General features: G+C 44.8%; 1 protein-coding gene across 3 annotated transcripts in view; it reads right to left on the bottom strand.

Annotated features, from left to right (window-relative positions):
* The window catches only part of trim9 (tripartite motif containing 9), a 50,642-nt gene extending 30,086 nt beyond the window's left edge, over positions 1–20,556 (bottom strand). Inside the window, exons 1-3 of one of the 3 annotated variants that reach the window (XM_086158018.1) lie at positions 19,611–20,556; positions 4,995–5,090; positions 4,451–4,573 (exon numbers count right to left, since the gene is read on the bottom strand). In XM_086158018.1, coding sequence (XP_086014144.1) covers positions 4,451–4,573; positions 4,995–5,090; positions 19,611–20,471 — 1,080 coding nt within the window. In that variant the 5' untranslated portion in view covers positions 20,472–20,556. The remainder of the gene's footprint in view (positions 1–4,450; positions 4,574–4,994; positions 5,091–19,610) is intronic. The other 2 variants (XM_086158027.1, XM_086158036.1) reach the window with 2 other exon arrangements.
* Positions 20,557–21,381: the final 825 nt, after the last annotated feature.

The following is a 21,381-nucleotide window of genomic DNA, read 5'->3' as shown; positions in this document are numbered from 1 at the left end:
TCTGCTCTGGACCTCCTGCCTGGCTGCTCCAATTCCAGCATCCGTCCACCAATATACAGGACTGTCTCAGAAAATTAGAATATTGTGATAAAGTTCTTTATCTTCTGTAATGCAATTACAAAAACAAAAATGTCATACATTCTGGATTCATTACAAATCAACTGAAATATTGCAAGTCTTTTATTATTTTAATATTCCTGATTATGGCTTACATCTTAAGAAAACTCAAAAAAATCCTTTCTCAAAATATTAGAATGTCATGAAAAAGTAATTTTTGTTTTTTTTTTAATTGCATTACAGAAGATAAAGAATTTTATCACAATATTCTAATTTTCGGAGACAGTCCTGTATTGACCCGACCATCTCTGACCTTCTCTCCAGAACATCTACCATATGCCGTCCCTCTGATGGACTCCTTCCTGATCCTCTCCATCCTGGAACAACATCTTCATCTCTGTGACCTCCAGCTCTGCCTCCTGTCTTCTGGTCATTATTAGTGTTTGTAGATCATCTCACCACCGTCTCGTCCACCTTTCCTTTCATTCTGGCTGATGTTCTTCTATCTCTTCGTACCCCTGACACTTTTCTCCACCCATTCCAACCTGCTTGAACCCGTTTCTTCACCTCTTTTCCACCCTTTTCTTCTACGCTCTGGACTGTTGACCCTATGTACTTCAAATCCTCCAGCTTCTTGATCTCCACTCCCTGTATCCTCACCGTTCCACCCAGGTTCCTCTCATTCACACACATATATTCTGTCTTGCCGCAACAAACCTTCATTCCTCTCCTTTCCAGAGCATACCTCCACCTCTCTAGATGTTCCTCAACCTGTTCCCTGCTCTCACTACACATCACAATGTCATCAGCAAAGAACATCTGTCAGCATGCCCATCTCCACTGGAAACAAGAAGGGGCTCAGAGCTGATCCCTGATGGAGTCCCACCACCTTTACACCTCCAGCACTCATCACCACTGTCTCACAGTGAGCATACATGTCCTGACCCAGCCGCAGGGTACATTTAAAAATGTTTTTATTGAAATGGTTTTTTTTTTTGTGTGTGTATGTGTGTGTTCCTGGTTGTCTTTCTGCACGAGCTGCAAGATTTTTTTCCGAGAAACGTGAAAAGATGCACGAAGCTATGAAAAAAAAAAGATGGAATATCATATCCTGGCTTGCCGGGAGGGAGAAATCGAATCAAATCAAATGCAAAATTTCGCTTATGCTATTTTTTTTTTGTTTTTTTGATGTGATTATTTTTCTGATATTGTAAAACATCAAATAAAGCCAGGGATACAAATGAATAAATAAATACAAGGATAGATAAATGTATTTACAGCTAATGCAATATTTAATACATCTTCCTTTGTCTTTACCGTGCCGTTTCTGTGGCCTCAAAATACAAGAGGAGACGAATAAATAAATAAAATCGTGTGTCGGATTCAGAATTCCTTTTGATGGCGGATCAAAAACACGGCTGCTTGAGTGACTGGACGGTTACATAACGGCTGCGCGAGCCATCGGGAGGGATGGAGGTACATTATGAGCGACTTATCCCGGTCACCATGGCGACCGGGCCTCGCCGTCAGGACAGGAGGAGAGCTGCTTGCTTCTCCAAGCTCGCCGAAGCGTCCGTGACACCTAAAGGAACGCGGTCGGCATCCGAAAGCGAAAGCGAGGCGTTGAAGGGAGGACGGATGGCGTGGATGAGCGACGCCACGCTGGACGTATTTCTAAAACCACCTACACGTGTGAAACCTCGATTCCACGGGCCGGCCGAGCGTGAAATTGGAAGGCGTACGGCGCGAATGTATCCCGGCCTCCTCGCGCTCTCGACGCCGACGTGACGTTTGTCAATTTATCTTCCTTCGATTTTTAAACGTGGCGATCGGAACAGGAATGGGGGAAAAAAAAATGTGAAAAGATGTTTTCATTTTGACATTTTTGAGCTTGTTTAGAGTAGAAATCCACACCTTCATCCAGCAGCAAATTGCTGTTTGTTTCAAAGCAAATCAAGAGCACGTGCCTTCTTGCCACTTTTACCTTTAACTACCGTAATTTTCGGACTATAAAGCCGTTCCTTTTTTTCCACACGCTTTGAACAACATTTTTTAGATGTTTTGCGCCGTTGAAACACTTCGAAATGGACGCGAAATTCTGAGGCCGTTCAATTCCGACAGCGACTTTGACGGTTTTAGTTGCTGGAGGAGGACGAAGCGGGGGACGGGGAATGGATGGACTTTTCCTTGTGTTATTTAAGATTCATAAATAAGGCACTGTTTGGAAAAAAAAAGCATTTCCAGTCCGTATTTATGCATGTTTTAAATATGTGCAAATGACAAATGCGCCTATATATGTTCACATATACTTATTTAGTTATTTTTAGCCGGTGCGGCTTATATTCAGGTGCGCCTAATAGTCCGGAAATTATGAAATCCCAGACCAGCCTCTGCTGCAACCTGTCATTGTCACGTTTGAATTTTAAGAAACGCCAAAGTTTAGTTTTTTAAGCTGGTGGAGAATTCGCAACCATTTCCGGCCACTAGGGGGCGACAATGAGTCACCGTCCGTCATCTACTGGAGTAAGATTAAATCCAGCGGTCTAATTTTTAGTAAGAACAAAATAACCTCCGTGCAAATAATTTACACTGCTCAAAAAATAAAGGGAATATGAAAATAACAGATCTGAATGAATGAAATATTCCGATGAATTACTTTGTTCTTGACATAGTTGAATGAGCCGACGACAAAAACACACAAATATGATCAACGGATATCAAATGAATGAACCCATGAAGGTCTGGACTTCAAAATGAAAGTGTAAAAACACACGTCATGTCTTTAAAAAAAGTCCAAATGAATCAGTGTTGCTTCCTTAGTGAACACTTTGATTGACATTTATTTTTTTTGAGCGGTATTTATTATTTGATATGTGTATTTGCAGGGTAGTGCGCATAATTATGGATCTTTCTAGGAAGTTTTCCCCAGTTTGGAATAATTTTGATCTTGTGACGCCAAAAAACATAAATCTTTTTCTCTTTCTGAGGATTGTTTACTTTTATATACTATTTTTTACAGCGGCACATTGCACTTATTTTATCCGTTTATCAAGTGAATGACCTGCGATACATACGATAGTCAGATAAAGAGCCTTAAAGTTGCTTTTTTCATTTTATCTCATAATTACGAGATCCTGATCTCGAAATCATGAGATAGGGTGTCTATTTTTTTAACAAGTGAATGCAACGCTTAGTTTTAACTCTGTTCTGGTAAGAGAATTGTTATCAGATAAATCAACTTTTTATGTTATTGTAGGTGAAATGAAAGAGTATTTTCTAAGGCTGGGGAGCTGGTGTCTAAGAAATCCAAAACTTGAGTTCCTCAATAAATATTCATAAACTACCGTAATTTCCGGATGATAAGCCGCGACTTTTTTCACGTAAACAACAATTCTGAGTCCGTTCAACTCCGATACCGAAGAAGACGACTTTGACGGTTTTAGTGCGCAGGAGGACGACCGAGATAGCGATCGGCTAGCCGGTGCGGCTAATATTGAGGTGCGCTCAATAGTCCGGAAATTACGGTAATCACTTTTTTTTGTCTTTTATTTCAAATGATTTAACAGTTAAGTTAAAAAAAAAAATGTATACATAAGTTACAAATTGTAACTCTGATTTGTAATTCAAATTTGCTATATTTTACATACCAAGTCAGTTTAGCATTTGCACAAACAAGGAATCTCTTTACCTGCAATGATTTCCGAGTGGCTTAGGAAAATAAATTATGAATATTTAATTGGGGTGTATTTCATTCCTTTTTTTAACCTTTAGTTCTAAGTTGGAAGATTATTGTGATCTTGAAATATCAAATTAAAATTATATTTATTATTTTTCGCCGCTCAAAATAACGTCACACTCGCAGAAGCCGGTATACCCGCCAGCCCGTAAAGTCACGATTTGCAGATGCTGTGCGCAGAAGTTCAGGAGCAGAAGTCCCATAAACCAGGTAAAATAAATATTTATGAAGATATTTTGCAAATATTTATTTTTCATTGTTTACTGACACAGTGATTTTTTTCCCGATTTATTTTTAAAATTCCCGTCAAGGCTCCGCTACACGCTCTGAAAGCGCAAAGCTCAAAATGAGTTCATTACATAAATAAAATTTTATTTTCTGCGTAATACTTTGTGAATTTCAGAAGCAACACACTACACACTTATCTTTCCAAATTAAAGATAAGTAAAAGCAATATATACAGTGGTACCTTTATTTTAGACGTCAAAAAGTAATCGCGGCTCCCAGTTTCTCTTCCGAGGAAACCGGGTCCAAATGGGTATTTGGGTGTTACGGGTTGCCGACCCCTGATCGAGTGTGTCGACACACTCTTTGAGGTATCGTCGTCCCATCGCGAATCGCGAGATCGGACGAATCGTCGCTCGCGTTTTTACCGACCTTCAGCTTGTGCTCGTGCTCCTTGTTGACTCTGGCGAGCAGCTGAGCCTTGCGCCGGTTCAGGGCGTCGATGAGGGCGTCGCACTGAGCCACCAGACAGGCCTCGAACTCCACGCCGTTCTCCTGCGGGGGACCGCACACACACACACACACACACACACACACACCGCTGACCAATAGCGTCGCAGAAAATCCTTCCGTCATCGATGTACAAACCTCCCGACGGAGACGAACACGGGCGTCTAATCCCACCTTCCTCCTCTTAATCCCCGCTTCGCACCTTTCTTCGGCTGTTGCTCGCCGCTGCGCCGTGTGAGACGTTGCTATGGCTGTTGCTATGGTGACGGGGTGATATTGACTTGAATGGGTCTTATTGATGATAGTGTTCCACGCGGGAAGGGGGAGGCCGGGGTCGTAAAATCCGTTATTACGAGATTGTAACAGCAATTTTGAGCGATGCGTCGTCGTAAAAAGCTCGAGGCGCAAAGAAAATTATCTTGAAACATGGAAGTAGAATTTATTGAGGAGCTGCAGGGTTTAATACCTGGATGTGCTGCACCGTGTTTCTCAGCTGGACCAGGAACTCTTTGGCTTCGGTGGCTCGATCCGACAGGCCGTTGAGGGCCTGAGACAGCTGACCCTGTGCAGCGGAAAAAAAAACAACAGATTTAGCATATTTGCAGGACACTCGGGGGATTACAGTAAATATGACATATTGATGTGCATCAAACAGCTTTAATCTGTGAATTTGGTGAAAATTTGTTAGAAAATTTACATTTTTTTTTTTTCTTCCACGAAAATCAGAATCGTGGAACAGGTAAAAACTTTTCTTTTTCAGGACTTTTTACTGCGCTGATGCCCCAGATCAGGTTAGGCAGCAAGTTAGGCTATGCAGTGTGTGTGTGTATGTTTGTGTATGTCTTTGTCAAAAAAAAAAAAACAAAAAAAAACAACTCACTAACCCCAGCTTACTGTTCTGCATATTTCCTGTGCATCTTGTATTTGCAAGTGTTATTTGCAGTCCTTATGTCCTCTATTGTAAGTCGCTTTGGATAAAAGCGTCTGCCAAATGTAATGTAATGTAATGTAATGTGTTAAAATTGAACAGGCATCAAAAGGGCAAATCAGACAGGAAAAAAAAAGGAGAATGAAATCAAAACAAAATCAAAGTTTCATTTTTTGTCAGAAAATAATCTTAAAATAAAATAAATAAATGTGCAAAAAGAGAAACGACTTCATAAAATAACTTAAATTTGAAAAAAAAAAAACTTTAAAATAATTAATCGGTGAGTAGACATTTATATTAAGTTACCAGGTAAACTACAATATTCAATGGTGTTAATTTGGGACGTAATTTCCTAATTTCTTCACGCTCAGAAACTCATTTAGCTTTTTTTTTTTCCTGCTCGTCGTGTCGAGCGAGTCGGGGTTCTGTGAACCAGGAGGTGACGGGATCCTGTGGGAACCTCGGGTGAACGGGGAGCGACGCCAAGAGGCGACGCTAGCTTTCCCACGAGAGGAGACGGGGGGGAAAAGAACGAAAGAATGCCCGGAAAAAGCGTGGTAAAATCTGCAAAGGGACGAATCAGTGGACAGAAACCACACGATCCTTCGCGTCTGACGTTGGCTCGTCGGATGGGAATCTATGAAACGGGGGGGGGCGACCTTTGACCCCGTTGTTTGGGAAAGCGTGACAGCTGCCGCTAACATGATTCCCCACCGGTTGTGGGGGCCGGACGGCGGCGGCGGGTAGCAGCTGAGCAAAGACTGAAATGTAAACGTCCCCGGCTTGTGAAAAACCTCCGGCGGCTTCCTCTTCCTCGCCTTGAGAATAGTAACCCCAAAATGTCTAGAGACACGGGATAAAGAAGGTTTTTGCAAAATAAAGAACATACTTAGCCTGTAGAAACCGGACACGAGCACGCGTTTATCCGCTTAAGCCTTTGGTCTTGTTAATGAATTATTAGCTTAAATTTCAGCTACTTGAATGCAAAAAAAAAAGTTAAAACGTTCTGAGCATCTGGGTCAAAACAAAGTTGGGTTTTTTTTTTCGAAAAGGAAGTCAAATGAAGCTCCAGTTGGCTAGGTTAGCTGAAAGCTAAAGAAGTTAGCCTCAACCAGCTAACTACACCCACTTGTCTCGCAAACTCACAAACAAACTCGCTAATACTTTAGCGCTGACAAGGAATCCGTAAATACCTGATCACTGATCAGAGGATATAAAGAGGGTCCTCCGATTCATTTGAGATTCCTGATTTGTGTTTAATAGAGTTTAATAAATCTATTTATTATAAAAGGCTCGCTGCTGCTCACGTCAACAAAAGGGAGTCGTTAGAAGAACAATCCACGACCTCAGAGTCTGCAGGTAAAACAACAAAGGGGAGCAAAATCTGCATGGGCTGAAATGGGAGGAGAAACAAACCCTCACAATATTTAGCCTAAACCGATCACATGGTATTGGCCTCGACCAATCGAGTGGCTTCGGCCTCAGCCAATCACACAGTACGGGCCTCGACCCATCACACAGCATTGGCCTCCACAGATCACGTGGCATTGGCCTCAGCCAATCACGTGGCATTGGCCTCAGCCAATCACACGATGCGGGCCTGAACCAATCACATGGTACGATCTTCAACCAATCACACAGCTTTGGCCTCAACCAATCAAGTTGCTTCGGCCTCGACCAATCCCGCGGCATTGGCTGAGGCCAATCATACGGTACGGGCCTCAACCGGTCACACAGCATTGGCCTAAACCAATTCATTGGTATTGGCCTCAACCAATCACACGGCACGGGCCTCAACCAATCATGTGGCATTGGCATCAACCAATCACGCGGTCTTGGCATCAACCAATTACACGGCATTGGCCTCCACCAATCACACAGGATTGGCCTCAACCAATCACGTGGCATTGGCATCAACCAATCACGCGGCCTTGGCATCAACCAATCACGCGGCCTTGGCATCAACCAATCACGCGGTACGAGCCTCAACCAATCATGTAGCTATTGGCCTCGACCAATCACGCGGTACGGGCCTCAACCAATCACACAGCATTGGCCTCAATTGATCACATGGCATTGTTCTTAACCAATCACACACAAGGACAGGGCGCGTCCCCTCGTCATGCCGCCTGATTAAATGGTTCGTCCACTTTTAAAGAAGTCAGTAGGCGGAAGAGGTGTCCTCGCAAAAAGTGAACGTACACATATTTTATTGTCCTCCTCAGGTGTAAAAGTTTCTAAAATGTACTTTAACACCTCAAATATTTGCAACGTCATGAAATTTGCTTAAAAATCAGACTTTCATTGGTCTGAGACAGAACCTAAATTGATCTTCAACGTCAAAAATTCTGCAGAAAGCTGAGCCCGGGCGGCAAAGACCAAAACACACTCATGATGGCGGCGCTGGTGGCGGCTGACGCTCCGTTCTGTTTCATTTTCTCGGCCTCTCTGGAAAAGATAAAACACCTCTGATCAAGGATCTTAGGCGGCGCTCGGGCTCGTATCAGAGGAAGTCAGAGCTTTTCCGAGGGAGGCGACGCATCCGACTCCGTGAAATCAACGCGCTCCCTCTTATCAGGATCGCGAGCCGCCGCCGTCGATTTCAGACGCCGCCGGTCGACACGCGCCCCGGGGGTTCGGCTCGGCCGGGTCGCACCCCGTCTTTCAACCCGGGGGTTTGTTTACTCCCAGGTTTCCCCTCCAATCTCCTCCGTCAACAAACAGGATTTGAAACGGCCAAAGAGAACCTTTGTGTCTTCAAATGACATATAACCATGGAAACTAAGCTAAAGTCCACCATCTTTCTGCTTTTAAAGCGACATTGGTCCTTTTTTTTGGCTCAAACCATCACGGCTAAGATTAATGATGTGATCGTTTCTGGCAAAAATGCTAAACATACATGAATATAAACTGGCATCGTGTTTAAAATAAGTAGAAGCGTCTTAAAATACGGTTTTCAAAACTGGTTGGGGCAAATGTATCGATGCCATCTTGGTACCCGTGTGGATGGTTAGCTAGTTGCTAATGCTACCCGCTAGAGTCGGAGGTATGAATGAAGGACGATTAAAATCATTTCCTTACATTTCTTCTTTTCTTTTGTAAATGTCGTAAACACAGGTGACAAACATCCCGTCCATCATCCACGAAGTTTGACGATGGACCACGATAAATTAGCGCTCGCTCTGCTTCGATGACACTTTTACGATAAGATAAACTTCATTGATCCCCATAGGGGAAATTCTTCTGTCACAGCAGCGTAACAGTTATAGGATCAATAAATATGAATATAAGTAGAGCAGAAGTCAGCATTTGTGAACAGCAGTATGGCTTCATGCCTCAAAAGAGTACTACAGATGCAGTATTTGCTTTGAGAATGCTAACAGAGAAGTACAGAGAAGGCCAGAGGGAGCTGCATTGTGTTTTTGTAGACCTAGAAAAAGCATATGACAGGGTGCCAAGAGAGGAGCTCTGGTATTGTATGAGGAAATCTGGAGTGGCAGAGAAGTATGTTGTAGTAGTATGTTGACTGGTACAGGACATGTATGCTCGCTGTGAGACAGTGGTGCAGTGTGCTGTAGGGGTAACAGAGAAGTTGAAGGTGGAGGTGGGACTCCATCAGGGATCAGCTCTGAGCCCCTTCTTGTTCGCAATGGTGATGGACAGGCTGACAGATGAGGTAAGACAGGAATCCCCATGGACCATGATGTTTGCAAATGAATCTATAGTGAGAGCAGGGACCAGGTTGAGGCAAATCTAGACAGGTGTAAGTATGCTCTGGAAAGGAGAGGAATGAAGGTTAGTCGCAGCAAGACAGAATATATGTGTGTGAATGAGAGGAACTCGGGTGGAACGGTGAGGCTACAGGGAGTGGAGATCAAGAAGCTGGAGGATTTGAAGTACATAGGGTCAACAGTCCAGAGCAACAAAGAGTGTGGAAAAGAGGTGAAGAAATGGGTTCAAGGAGGTTGGAATGGCTGGAGAAAAGAGTCAGGGGTACGAAGAGATAGAAGACTATCAGCCAGAATAAAAGGAAAGGTGTACAAGACAGTGGTGAGACCAGCGATGATGTTTGGACTAGAAACTGTTACAATGACCAAAAGACAGCAGGCAGAACTAGAGGTTGCTGAGATGAAGATGTTGAGGTTCTCTTTGGGAGTGACCAGGATGGAGAGGATCAGGAATGAGTCTATCAGAGGAACGGCACATGTTCGATGTTTTGGAGAGAAGCTCAGAGAAGCCAGACTGAGATGGTTGGGTCATGGACAGAGGAGGGATAGTGAATATATTGGTAGACGGATGCTGGAATTGGAGCTGCCAGGCAAGAGGTCTGGAGGAAGACCAAAGAGAAGATTTATGGACGTAGTGAGAGAAGATATGAAGGTAGTTGGTGTGAGAGAGGAGGATACAGAGAATAGGGTTAGATGGAGAAAGTTGATACCCTGTGGTGACACCTGAGGGGAAAAGCCAAAAGAAGAAGAAGAAGAAGAAGAAGAAGAAGAGACAGTTGGAAGACACAAAATAAATAGACAGCAAGGATAATAATGGACAACAGAGTGGAACAGTAAGGTTGTAAAATAGACAACCGAAATGAAACGACAATATAAATGGTGAAAATGACATGAATAAAATAAATAAAGAAAAATAAGCAATTAGAAGACTATCTTAATCCTTTAGATTCCCTGGAATAACGAACGTTTCCTGCAGGAAGGAAGAGGCACGGGATGCTAGCATGTTTGGAACAAGCGCCGCTTTTTGTTTAGCCAGAGGTGCTAAGGATGCACCTTCTATTTGCGAGCACTAATCATCTCGGTAATTAAGCCGAGTGGGAACACGTGCGCGGCGTGAATAATTTACCGGCGGCTTCAGGGCCGTTTCATCTCGTCGGAGCTCGCCGTTCCGTCACGGGAAAACGCGAATGTCGGATGGGCGTCGGAGCCAATTTGAATTAAAACCCCCGACAGGAAGTGGGAAGTACAAGGAAGGGAGGAGGTCGGTGCGATGCTACAGCTAAGCTCCGAAAGCAGAGAGAGAGAGAAAGAAAAAAAAAAAGCTTTAAGCTAATTATGAAAACATCCACATGAAAAAAAAAAAAAAACCTCTCACAGCGAAGACCTCTTTCCAGTCCCGGATAACCTACTTTCAAAATTCTCTTATCACCTCTCTGAGAAATTTTCAAGTGCCCTGCTTTTATTTTTGGGGGTTGATCAAGCGCCTGTTTCTGGCCGTCCTCTGGTTTTCTCCGATGTTGTCGTCCCCTGCGACCAAAGCTAACCTAAAGGTTGTTTACCTGCGCAGACGGCAAAATGCAGCGGGTAGCTTTCCTGCGAATTATCCGGGGATTCCTCTGGATACTCACGACTTCCCCTCCTGTTTAACAAGATCCCAGATGGATCCGTTCGGCGTTATTCATCACCGATATCTGCCATCATCAATAATGCAGATGTTAACTAGCAACGCGCCGAAAAGCCGTGAAATCCTGATAGTAATAATAATGAGGGCCCGGTGTTTCTTCGGCCCTTATTTGATGGACACCTGGGACAGTGCAGAAGGAAATGGGGCAAGTCTGAGATATTCTTGTCGCCCGATGCGGCGTTCTACCTGCTAATCCGATATCGGGTTTGAAAGAGTCGAGGAAGAGCCCTTGTATTTTTTTTTTTTAATTGAAATTTCACTGAAATTTGCTGTCTGTATCAGTTCCATCCTGTGAGATTTTGTTTTTTTTTTTTCTTCTGTTTTCAAAGAGGAAAACCTTGGCAAAATCTAATGACTTGGTTAGCGCCCGAAAGGGGCGGATGACTGTTTGACCGTAAACAAAACACACATAAAAGTGTCCGAATGGCGCCGACGTTTCATGGCTTCTTTCACCACAAACCCTTCTTTGTCCTCCGTTGCTACAAAAAAATCTGGCGTCCGAATCACTTGATGAGGCGAGTCGTAAACAAGGCAGGACTTTGCATTTAAGTCGCTGATACTGACTTAAGTGCATACTTAAGTCGGTTGTGCTGCTACCGCTACCTCACTACCGCATGCATTTTGCCTTTTTCTGTTTATCTATTTTATTCTTGTCATCGCTATTGTCACTCTATTTATATTGTTGTTCTAGTTGTCTGTTTTCCACCCTTACTGTTGCTTTATGATGTTCATTATTGTCTATAATGTTGTTGTTGTCTGCTGTCTATTTATTCATGGATATCTTGCTATCCTGTATTTCTATTTACATTCGTATTCACTTTACATTTTTTTTTTTTTTTGATGTAACTGTTACACTGCTGTGACAAAGGAATTTCCCCAATGGGGATCAATTAAGTTTATCTTATTTTATCTTTTTTCATCTTATCTTATCTGATGTGGTTGTTGTTGTTGTTGTTCTGCCTGCTTTCTATTTTTTCATGGATGTTTTTGTCATTTTCTGTGTTCTAACTGTGTCTCTATTTATATTCACATTTTTTTGACATTATAACTGTTACACTGCTGAGACAAAGGACTTTTCCCTATGGGGATCAATTAAGTTTATCTTATCTTATCTTATCTTATCTTATCTTATCTTATCTTATCTTATCTGATGCTGTTGTTGTTCTCCCAACTGTCTATTTTTTCATGGATATTTATGCTACTTTCTGTCTTCTAACTGTATCTCTATTTATATTCACATTTTTTTTTGACATTATATCTGTTACACTGCTGAGACAAAGGAATTTCCCTATGGGGATCAATTAAGTTTATCTTATCTTATCTTATCTTATCTTATCTTATCTTATGTTGTTGTTGTTCTCCCTACTGTCTATTTTTTTCATGGATATTTTTGCTACTTTCTGTCTTCTTACTGTATCTCTATATTCACTTTTTTTTTTTTTTTGACATTATAACTGTTTTGCTGCTGTGACAAAGGAATTTTCCCATTGGGGATCAATAAATTTTATCTTATGTTATCTGATGTGGTTGTTGTTGTTCTGCCTACTTTCTATTTTTTCATGGATGTTTTTGCTATTTTCTGTGTTCTAACTTTGTCTCTATTTATGTTCACATTTTTTTGTCATTATAACTGTTACACTGCTGTGACAAAGGAATTTCCCCTATGGGGATCAATAAAGTATTATCTTATCTTATCTTATCCTATCTTATCTTATCTGATGCTGCTGTTGTTGTTTTATTTTTTTATGGATATTTATGCTACTTTCTGTCTTCTAACTGTCTCTATTTATATTCACATTTTTTTTTTTGACATTATAACTGTTGCACTGCAGTGACAAATGAATTTCCCCAATGGGGATCAATAAAGTTTCTCTTATCTTATCTTACTTGTGGTAAACGTGTTAAAGTGAAGCTGCGCGTCTGAGATGAAATTCAGGATTCAGGATCATTCAATCTGTCGACTGGTCGGCGTCCGTCCGCTACGCTCGGCTGCGTCGACCCGATCGGCCTCTGGCACGGAGACGCCGAGAGACCAGAGCAGGTGACGACACGCAAGAGCAGCGGGAACAGCCGGCCAATCAGATCCTCCGCAGGGATTCGCCGTTCTTTCATGTGATGGCTGACCTCCATACGCGTTTTATATTTTCCTCGTCATACATGAACGACCGATAACCTCGGATAAACTGGGCGCGGAGAAACGATGCTAGCTTTTTTTGGAGCCAAAATGGCTTCAGTGGCTAATGATTATCTGTTTTGCATGGGGGCTACATATAAAAATAGGCTGATTTATTTATGTTTTTTACGATGCAAACACAGCAGATGGAAAGAGAAAAAAATAAGTTTGTTTCCGCAAATGCTTGAGCACATTTTAGTCGCCGTTTGTTATTTTTCTCATAAACATCGCTTCTTGAGGATCTCCCTTCTTCCTGGTTCTGATTCCCATCAACCGTCATGTTTGCTTTTTTGTTTCACTTCAACACTTTTGCGCTTAAAAAAAAACCGAAATAAAAGAAGCGGGACTTGTTCTGTGTTTATGTGTCTCAAGGGCATCTTGGACAAGAGCGTCCATCTGCTTCGGGCTGATGATCGAAACACACGGGGGCGGTAAACGACAGCATGACACACTAACGCACACACACACACACACACACCAAAAATCTTCATATCATCTGTGACTGAGTGACTTCCGGAGCGTCTTGTTCTGTTTCTAAGGGGGAATTTTCGCAGCCGACCCTCCTCTCTATCTGTTGCAGGCGGTAAACAACCGATAATCTGGATCAGGATGGATCAATACATTTTATCTTATCTTGTTGTTGTCATTGTGTTAACTATTTTAATATATCTATTTTTATTATCTTACATAAGATATTAATTATTCCTTTTTTATCATTTGTATCCGTGTTGTTTATTTTATCTCTTTTTATTATTTTTTTTAATAATTTTATTATTGTTGCTGTCACTCTGTTAATATTTTTTTTCTTATTTTTTTTAATTTTTTTTTTATCCTTGTTGTCATTCTGCTATCTCTTCCTATCCTTGCTAATGTCTCTTCTATTTATATTTAGATTCATATTTATTGCTATTGTTATTGTTGCACCGCAGTGAGAAACGAATTTCCCCAATGGGGATCAATGAAGTATTATCTTATCTTATCTTATCTTAGTTGTTTTTTGCCGACCATTTCAGGCACATTTCCTTCAGGGCTGCATCTACTAAGTGAGCGCAGCTAACAATACAGAGGCGACGGAGCATGACCTTGACCGTGACCTCTGCGACTCAGAAGACGGAGAAAAGAGGCTTCTTTCAACGTGATTCACGGCGATTAAACCCGACACGGCGTCGAGGCTCGAGACCGGCCGGTGCAAATCTGAGACATGAGGAACGCTGGCCTGATCATTCTTTACAAGCTCCTCAATTCGCGGTTTTCTTTTGTGACCGAAAGAGACGGGCGGCGAAGGGCGGGAGGTGGAGAGGAGCGCTTTTTGGTCAAAATCCATAAATAAATGAATGGAGAGTGTCAGGGAGGATAATAAGGGGATGATTAATCCCATTTTTATCCAAACGCCACTCCATCACTAATCCGACATTTCAAGACTTAAAGATTTTGAAATCGCCCGTTTAAAGGGAAGTTTCTTGCAGATTTGAGGTCATTTCTTGGTAATTTGTCGGAGGGTAACCAATCATCCATGGTACTGTCACACATAGATGTACACTAAGCGGCTTTAGCTGGGAGTATTGATCTGAAGCAGCTATTACACATGGGAACATATCCGGCTCGTGCCGGGGATGCGCTCGGCGATTGGCAGCGATCGGCAGGTCCTTGTTCCCGGCAATCAGCGAGGGCTTAAAAGCCAGAGCTTTGGGACTCACTGGTTTACGGGACATTCACCAATTTCCCTCGGTATTCCCCATTCTCTCCTTCCCCAGGTGCTATGACCAGGTTTCCTCTCTCATTGGTGGTTGCTAGCACCATCCGCCTAGCCTGCGACCCCAACCGGATTCCCTCCTGTTGGTATTTGCTAGCGCCTTCCACCTGGCCACCCATCCCCAGACTGGGCTCTCTCCCGTAGGTGTATGCTAGTGCCGTCCGCCTAGCTGCTTGTCCTCAACTGGGCTACCTCCCGTTGTTGTGAGCGAGTCCCGTTCGCCTAGCCACCCATTTCCGGCCAGGCCTCCTTCCCGGTTGGTATATGCTAGCGCCTTCCACCTAGCCACCTATCCCCACACTGGGGTCTCTCCTGTAGGTGTATGCTAGTCCCGTCCGGTTAGCCGCCCATTTCCAGCCAAGCCTCCCTCCCTGTTTGTATATGCTAGCGCCGTCTGCCTCGCTGCTTGTCCGCCATGGGGCCTCTCCCCTTTTGGTATTTGCTAGCGCCCTCCACCTAGCCGTCCATCCCCACACTGGGCTCTCTCCCGTAGGTGTATGCTAGTGCCTTCCACCTGGCCTAGCTGCTTGTCCTCAACCGGGTTCCCTTCCGTCGTATGCTAGTGCCTTCCACCTGGCCACCTGTCCCAAACTGGGTTGCTCCCCCTGTTGGTGAATGCTAGTGCTGTCCGCTTAGCCGCTTGTCCCTGACCAGGCTCACTCCCGTCAGTAGATGCTAGCGCCTTCTGCCTAGCTGCTTGTCCCCAACCAGGCTCCCATCCGTTGGTGTATGCTAGCCCCTTCCGACTAACCATCCATCCCCAACCGGGCTTCTCCCCCGGTTGGTGGTTGTTCACACTGTCCACCTAGCTGCTTGTGCCCTGCTAGGCCTCTCCCCCTATTGGTGTACACTCGTGGCGTCCGCCTAGCTGCACCCTCCAGTCAGTACATGCTAGCGCTATCTGCCTAGCCGCTTGTCTCCAACCAGGCCCCCACCCGTTGGAGCATGCTAGCGCCTTCTGCCTAGCCACCCGTCCCCGACCGGGCCTCACCCACTGTTGGTATTTGCTAGAACCTTCCCCCTTGCCACCTGTTCCCGACTGCGCCTCTGCCCCCATTCGGTGTACAGTTGCTAGTCGCCCTGCGTCCTTCTACCCGGTCTGCGTTTACCTGCTCATTGGTCTCAGTAAACTTGCCGTTTCAAACCCTGCCTGTCTTGCAAGGGAATCCCGTGTCTGCGTCCGGGTCGGTCCTACTTCCAATATCAGTCACCGACTGACGTACAAGATACGAGGAGGTGAAGAAGTGATAAGACGAAGAGAACGCTGAGGAACATCTGTGCTGAATTCCTGGCGGAGTCCGGTATCTTAGAGACCTCTGTTGCTCTGCGCAAAATCATAGGAGGTTTGGTTGCCATGGCGCCAGGTGGTTGAACTGATTCTCCATGAAGGTTGGGGGGGGGGGGGAAGCTTCACAAAGACAGACGCAGCAGTACAGATTGTCCCGTGATGATGCAGCAGATTACAAAAAAACTAGAAAATCCCAGTGGGGAAATAGATCTTATTAAATGATAGAAAGGAAGTGCACTGCTGCACTTTCAGCCTGAGAGTTACAGGTGTTAACACACACACACACACACACACACACACACACATCAAGCCAAAAGCTTTGATCTGCTTGGATATGAGGGAGAGGAAGATGTCTGTGACACAAGAGAAGGATCAGAAAAGGGGGTGATGGATTTGAAGGTTTTTTTATATATTGTCAAAAAATGGTAGGTCTGATGTAAACAATCGACTGCACGCACAAGTATTTTCTGAAAGGATTCTTCAATGGTATCGATAAATAACTTAAAATATTGGTATGTGACGTTCGAGTAGCTCTCGGCCCGTGACGAAAACAAACAAAGAAAGGATTCTGCAGCAACCCGATACAAAGCTGGGAGCAGTAAGCTAACGTTAGCACCTCTCGTGGCACCTGTTGCGCTCACAAAAGCTCCTGTAACCAGATAAACAGTTCAAATGAGCTTTGTTAATTGTCTTAAAGTCCCGCGCTAGCCGGTGTGCAGCCGGCGTGGCGCTTTGACTGCGGCTCGTAAACAACTGCAGCACATGCAGAACATTCAGAACCTGTTTATTTTATACCGCCGCTCCCTGTCGACACAGCAAATTCTCAAAGTCGTCCCATTGTCCTTTCTGGGCGGCGAAAAGTGCGCAAAGCTGAGGTCGATCTCCGAGGGAGCCCGATGACAGCAAGCGAAAAGCCGCGTCCGACATCCGGCGAGAGATGAATGACTCTCCAGACCAGCGGGTGGCGTTAGCATCCACTCATGGTTCGTACAAAGGAGAAACCGGGTGACGTCCGACCGGCGAGTAGAAGGTGCTGAGCGTTTCCAGTTGGTTTGGGCTTTGTTTCAAAATGTAAACACTCTCTTGGCTGGTAAATGGTACGGCTAGCTTGACGGCTATCAGATACCCGGGATAAGACCATTTGCTTCCAGGAGCAGAACGCAAACACGGTATTAGTCACTTTTGGACCAAGAAAAAAGTGCTGAACACACAGTTCTTGGGTTGAAGATGAAGACGACATGAATATTTTTGTTTGACAAATCAGGAAAAATAATCACGGACTAGCAAATTGGTTGACATGTTTTTTTTCTAATGCGCCACTTCAGTGCAAAATTAACTGTGTTAGCTAACTCTACTTATTGTGAGCTAAGATGTTTTCGCAATAAAACACCCGACCAGTGACCAAAACAGTATTTGAAAATGCACAACAGGTATCCGGTTGTCTGGGTTTAGCTTAGACGTTCTACCAATTACCATCACCTGGGTTTCCGAAGAGCCACCATGCCATGAAGTCGGAGATCGAAGGTTCTCTGAACTGAGGCTCGTGGTTCCTAGTTTGGAACGGACTAGTTCCTGAAAAGCTTCGAGGAACTGGCAAATGTTCCTAACGGATCGTTTCTCCATGCTTTCTCTTTCCTCGCGTCCATCAGCGTTTGCAACGGTGGGACGCACGAAGGGAGCCAGACATGAGAGATGAAGCTCGGAACTAATTCCCTAAAATTAGCCGAGCCGCGTCGATCCGCGGAGGCTAAGTAGCTAATTAGCAACGATTCCTCTCACCGACGGCTATGACGGCCAATTCGACACGCTGCCATCTCAGTCAAAGGTTGATAGTTTAGCTCCTTTACTGCCATCATTTTCAACTTAATCTCCAAACTTTTGGATTTCACGACACGGGTCAAAGATAATAAGCCAGTAAAACGTTGTTAAAAATTGCGGACGAGTACTTTGTGACATTAAACCCTGCATGTCAGGTGACGAAAGGTGTCACCGTCAAAGGAGAGATAAATGAGTTTGTCTTGCCGGGGAGTAACATTTGTGTGAGATGGAAACCCCGAGGCCTTTCCCCGCCCCGCCAGCTTCCCCCTCAGCCATCTGTCCCGGCCCTGCTGACGACAGCTTCACATGACGGGTAAGAAACGAGCAGGTGCGGCGACGGAAGCCAAAGAAACAAGGGGAGAAAGTCCGGATCCCTGGCGCCGACGTTCCTGGTACCATAGATCGGTTTCTAAGACATCTTGTTATTTTCCCGAATCAAGCGTGAGCGTGAAAAAGACCAGGGTGTGTTTTCCAGTGATGTGTTTCCGGTGAGGTTCACGGCTGGTGAGGCACTGACGGATGTGCCTCATGATTGCTCAGCACAAGAAAGCAGTAACACACATGCAGTTGTTGCCAAAAAAAAAAAAAAAAAAAAAACAAACACCTTACATTGGAAATGTAGTTCTTATAGCAAAAGTATTTAAACATTTATTAGCAACATGTGGGGAGAAAACAAGTTCAGAGCATCATTGCACAATCCCCATTGAGGCTCAACAGTCGGCAGCCTCACCGCACGTATCTTCTCAATATTTGAACAGTAAATGTGAATTAAAAAATTGTGAATAAAGAATAATAATCTTAAACTGGTGAAGTTAAATGAAAAATATCTTTAGAGAGCAAATCACAGATAAATATAACCATTTTTTTTTTTTTTTGACATTTTTTTCTTTCCAGGATTGGCAAGTGCCTCCCCTGCCTACACCTCACTGGTGTTTTCAGTCGCTTCTTTATGCGTATGCCCTCAAAAAGGTTTTTTTTTTCCCCTTGACACGAATCCTGAGGCACTAACACAATACTACTCTCCTGTGTGTGTGTGTGTGTGTGTGTGTGTGTGTGTGTGTGGGTGGGTGAGTAGCTTCCATTGCTGGTTTTCAAGCCCTCCCTTTCCGCTGTAACTGGACCGCAAAGGTGAGAGTTAGAAGGCGTGGAAACACTATGAAGCACAGTAAAAAAAAAAAAAAACGTCCAAAAATAGAGACTGTGCATACATTTGTGATTCACAGTTGGTTCTTGTCACAAAAAAAAAAAAATGGCTCCAAATTTAGCCTGCTGACCTCTGGGATGCCTGAGAGCACAGCGGAAGAGGAGCAGATATAGAACCAAGGAATCCTTGAGATTCAGGAGGCAAATGGTCGGGTGCAAAATTCAGGGCCGTCACCGGGTGTGTGTGTGTGTGTGAGAGGGGACACACACACACACACACACACATACACACACAGTTGTTTCCTTTTCACACAAGGAGGCCTTTCGGGTTCACGGATTAAAAAAAAAATCGACCCACGGATTGAAAACACCCGATTCTCAGATCCGCCTGAGGAAAAACTGTTCCAAACATCTTCCTGCGTTCATTTAAAACCCAGACAGAAAAATGAATAAATCATTCTGATTTTTTTCTTTTTGTTCCCTCTCACTTGTTGAAGGTGATGCATGATGATGATGGACATCACACACACACACACATATATAGATACAGGCATTTTACGCACGTACCTTGTGCAGTTTCCACATGGCGCCCAGGGCTTTCACTTCGTGCGTGCCGTGCTTTCCCTCCTCCAGACACTGGTAGCACACAGGGGTCTTGCATTGCACGCAATACATGCTCAGATTCTCCAGTTCATGCTCCGTGCACGTCGAGATCTTCCGCGGGCTGGCGCGGCGGCTGATCCGGCCTTGCGCGGGGGGGACCAGGCGGTGTTTGGCCAGGGGTCCCCGGGGAGGGTGGCACCGCAGGCGGCAGGGGTCGCAGTAAAACACGTCGCACTGCTCACACATCACCGTGGCCTCCTTGGGGCTTTTCTCGCACAGCTGACACTTAAGGGCGGCCGCCTTGCTCTGCTGGTACCGGTCCACGACCCCCTCCAGAACCCGGTTCTTGGGGAACCCGCGGAGCCCCCGGTCGTCGAGGATGAGGCTGCGGTGGCACTGCGGGCAGGTGATGCAGGAGTTGCGGGGGATCGGAGGCAGAGAGCCGGGCTGCGGTAGGAGGTGGTGGTGGTGGTGCTGCGGGGGCGGAGGAGCGGGAGGAGGCTGGGGGACCGTCGGGGGGAAAACACGCACGCCGTTCGGAGATTTCTGACAAGGCGTCGTGGGCGCGCTGACGAACCCTCCGTACGAGCCGTAGCCGCTGTCCGCCTCGCTGTACAGGCTCATTTTATCCAGATCCAGGTAGTCATAGTCGGACACGCCGGATCCGGACGCCCGGCTGCTCTGCGGAGACTCCGCGTCGGGGGTCTGCACCAGGATGTTCCGCGCACACGCCAGGCAGATGTTGTGCGAGCAGGGCAGGATGATGGGCTCCCGGTAGAAAGAGCCGCACACCGGACACTTCAACTCCTCCTCCATTTCGTCCATGATCGCAAACAAATCAAAACAAAGTAAAAAAAAAAGACCCGGCGCTGCGCGGTGCTCACCCGGCCGAGTCCTGCAGCTGTACTGCCGGCGCAACCTTGACCGGGGACGCGGGGGAGAGAGGAGGAAGAGCCGGGGTGGGATCCTGACCAATAGGAGGGCGGCATTTGTCTAACACGCCTTCTGATTGGACGAGCGGTAGGTTCCCCGACAACCGGTGGACGAGCCGGCGCTCGGTGCGCGTTCACGAGTTTTACCGGCGGACGAGACAACTTTATCAATGAGGGATTCTCCGAATCTCGACTTGGACTTGAATTGTTTTACTTGAAAGTTTTAAGGGAAGAAAGCATCGTGATCTGGGTGGGTGAGAACCTCCACGGTTTTTATTAATTAGGGATTAGTAAAGAAAACAAAACAATTCGCGGGGGGTCTCAGTAAGGGACATCGTGATTGGACGAAATAATGACCGGAAGCTCAGGGATGACGTTGAGCTTAGCGGGCTAGCAGATTTAACAAAAAGTTATTTTTTTTCCCCAATCTTTTGTAAATCAACAAATATATATATATATGTATGTACACACACAACAAATTTGCTTCACCAGGGGAAGCACAAAAATATATACTCATATTTTTGTAGGAATTTCACTGTACAGGGAAACAGGTTTCTACACTGCAATGTGACAATAAAAGCTTTGACTATACACAACAATCAAAAAGATTATAACTAAAATACTTACTTTGTATGCACATATACAAATACATACATATATTAAACACATGTTTCCAAAATAAATTTCATTCTTACTGTCTTTGAGTTCTGAAGTCCATTTATAGCGGTGCCGTATTGATCCATTTCCTGTCGAAAGACCGCCAAGTTTGGTTTGCTGTTTGTCCATTTCCTGTTATGAATGTG

The sequence above is a fragment of the Fistularia commersonii genome, chromosome 1 (assembly GCF_037954325.1).
Source record: "Fistularia commersonii isolate RoL2024-O1a breed Wild chromosome 1, RoL_Fcom_v1.0, whole genome shotgun sequence".
NCBI lineage: Eukaryota > Metazoa > Chordata > Actinopteri > Syngnathiformes > Fistulariidae > Fistularia > Fistularia commersonii.
This window is presented reverse-complemented; position numbering and strand designations above follow the sequence as displayed.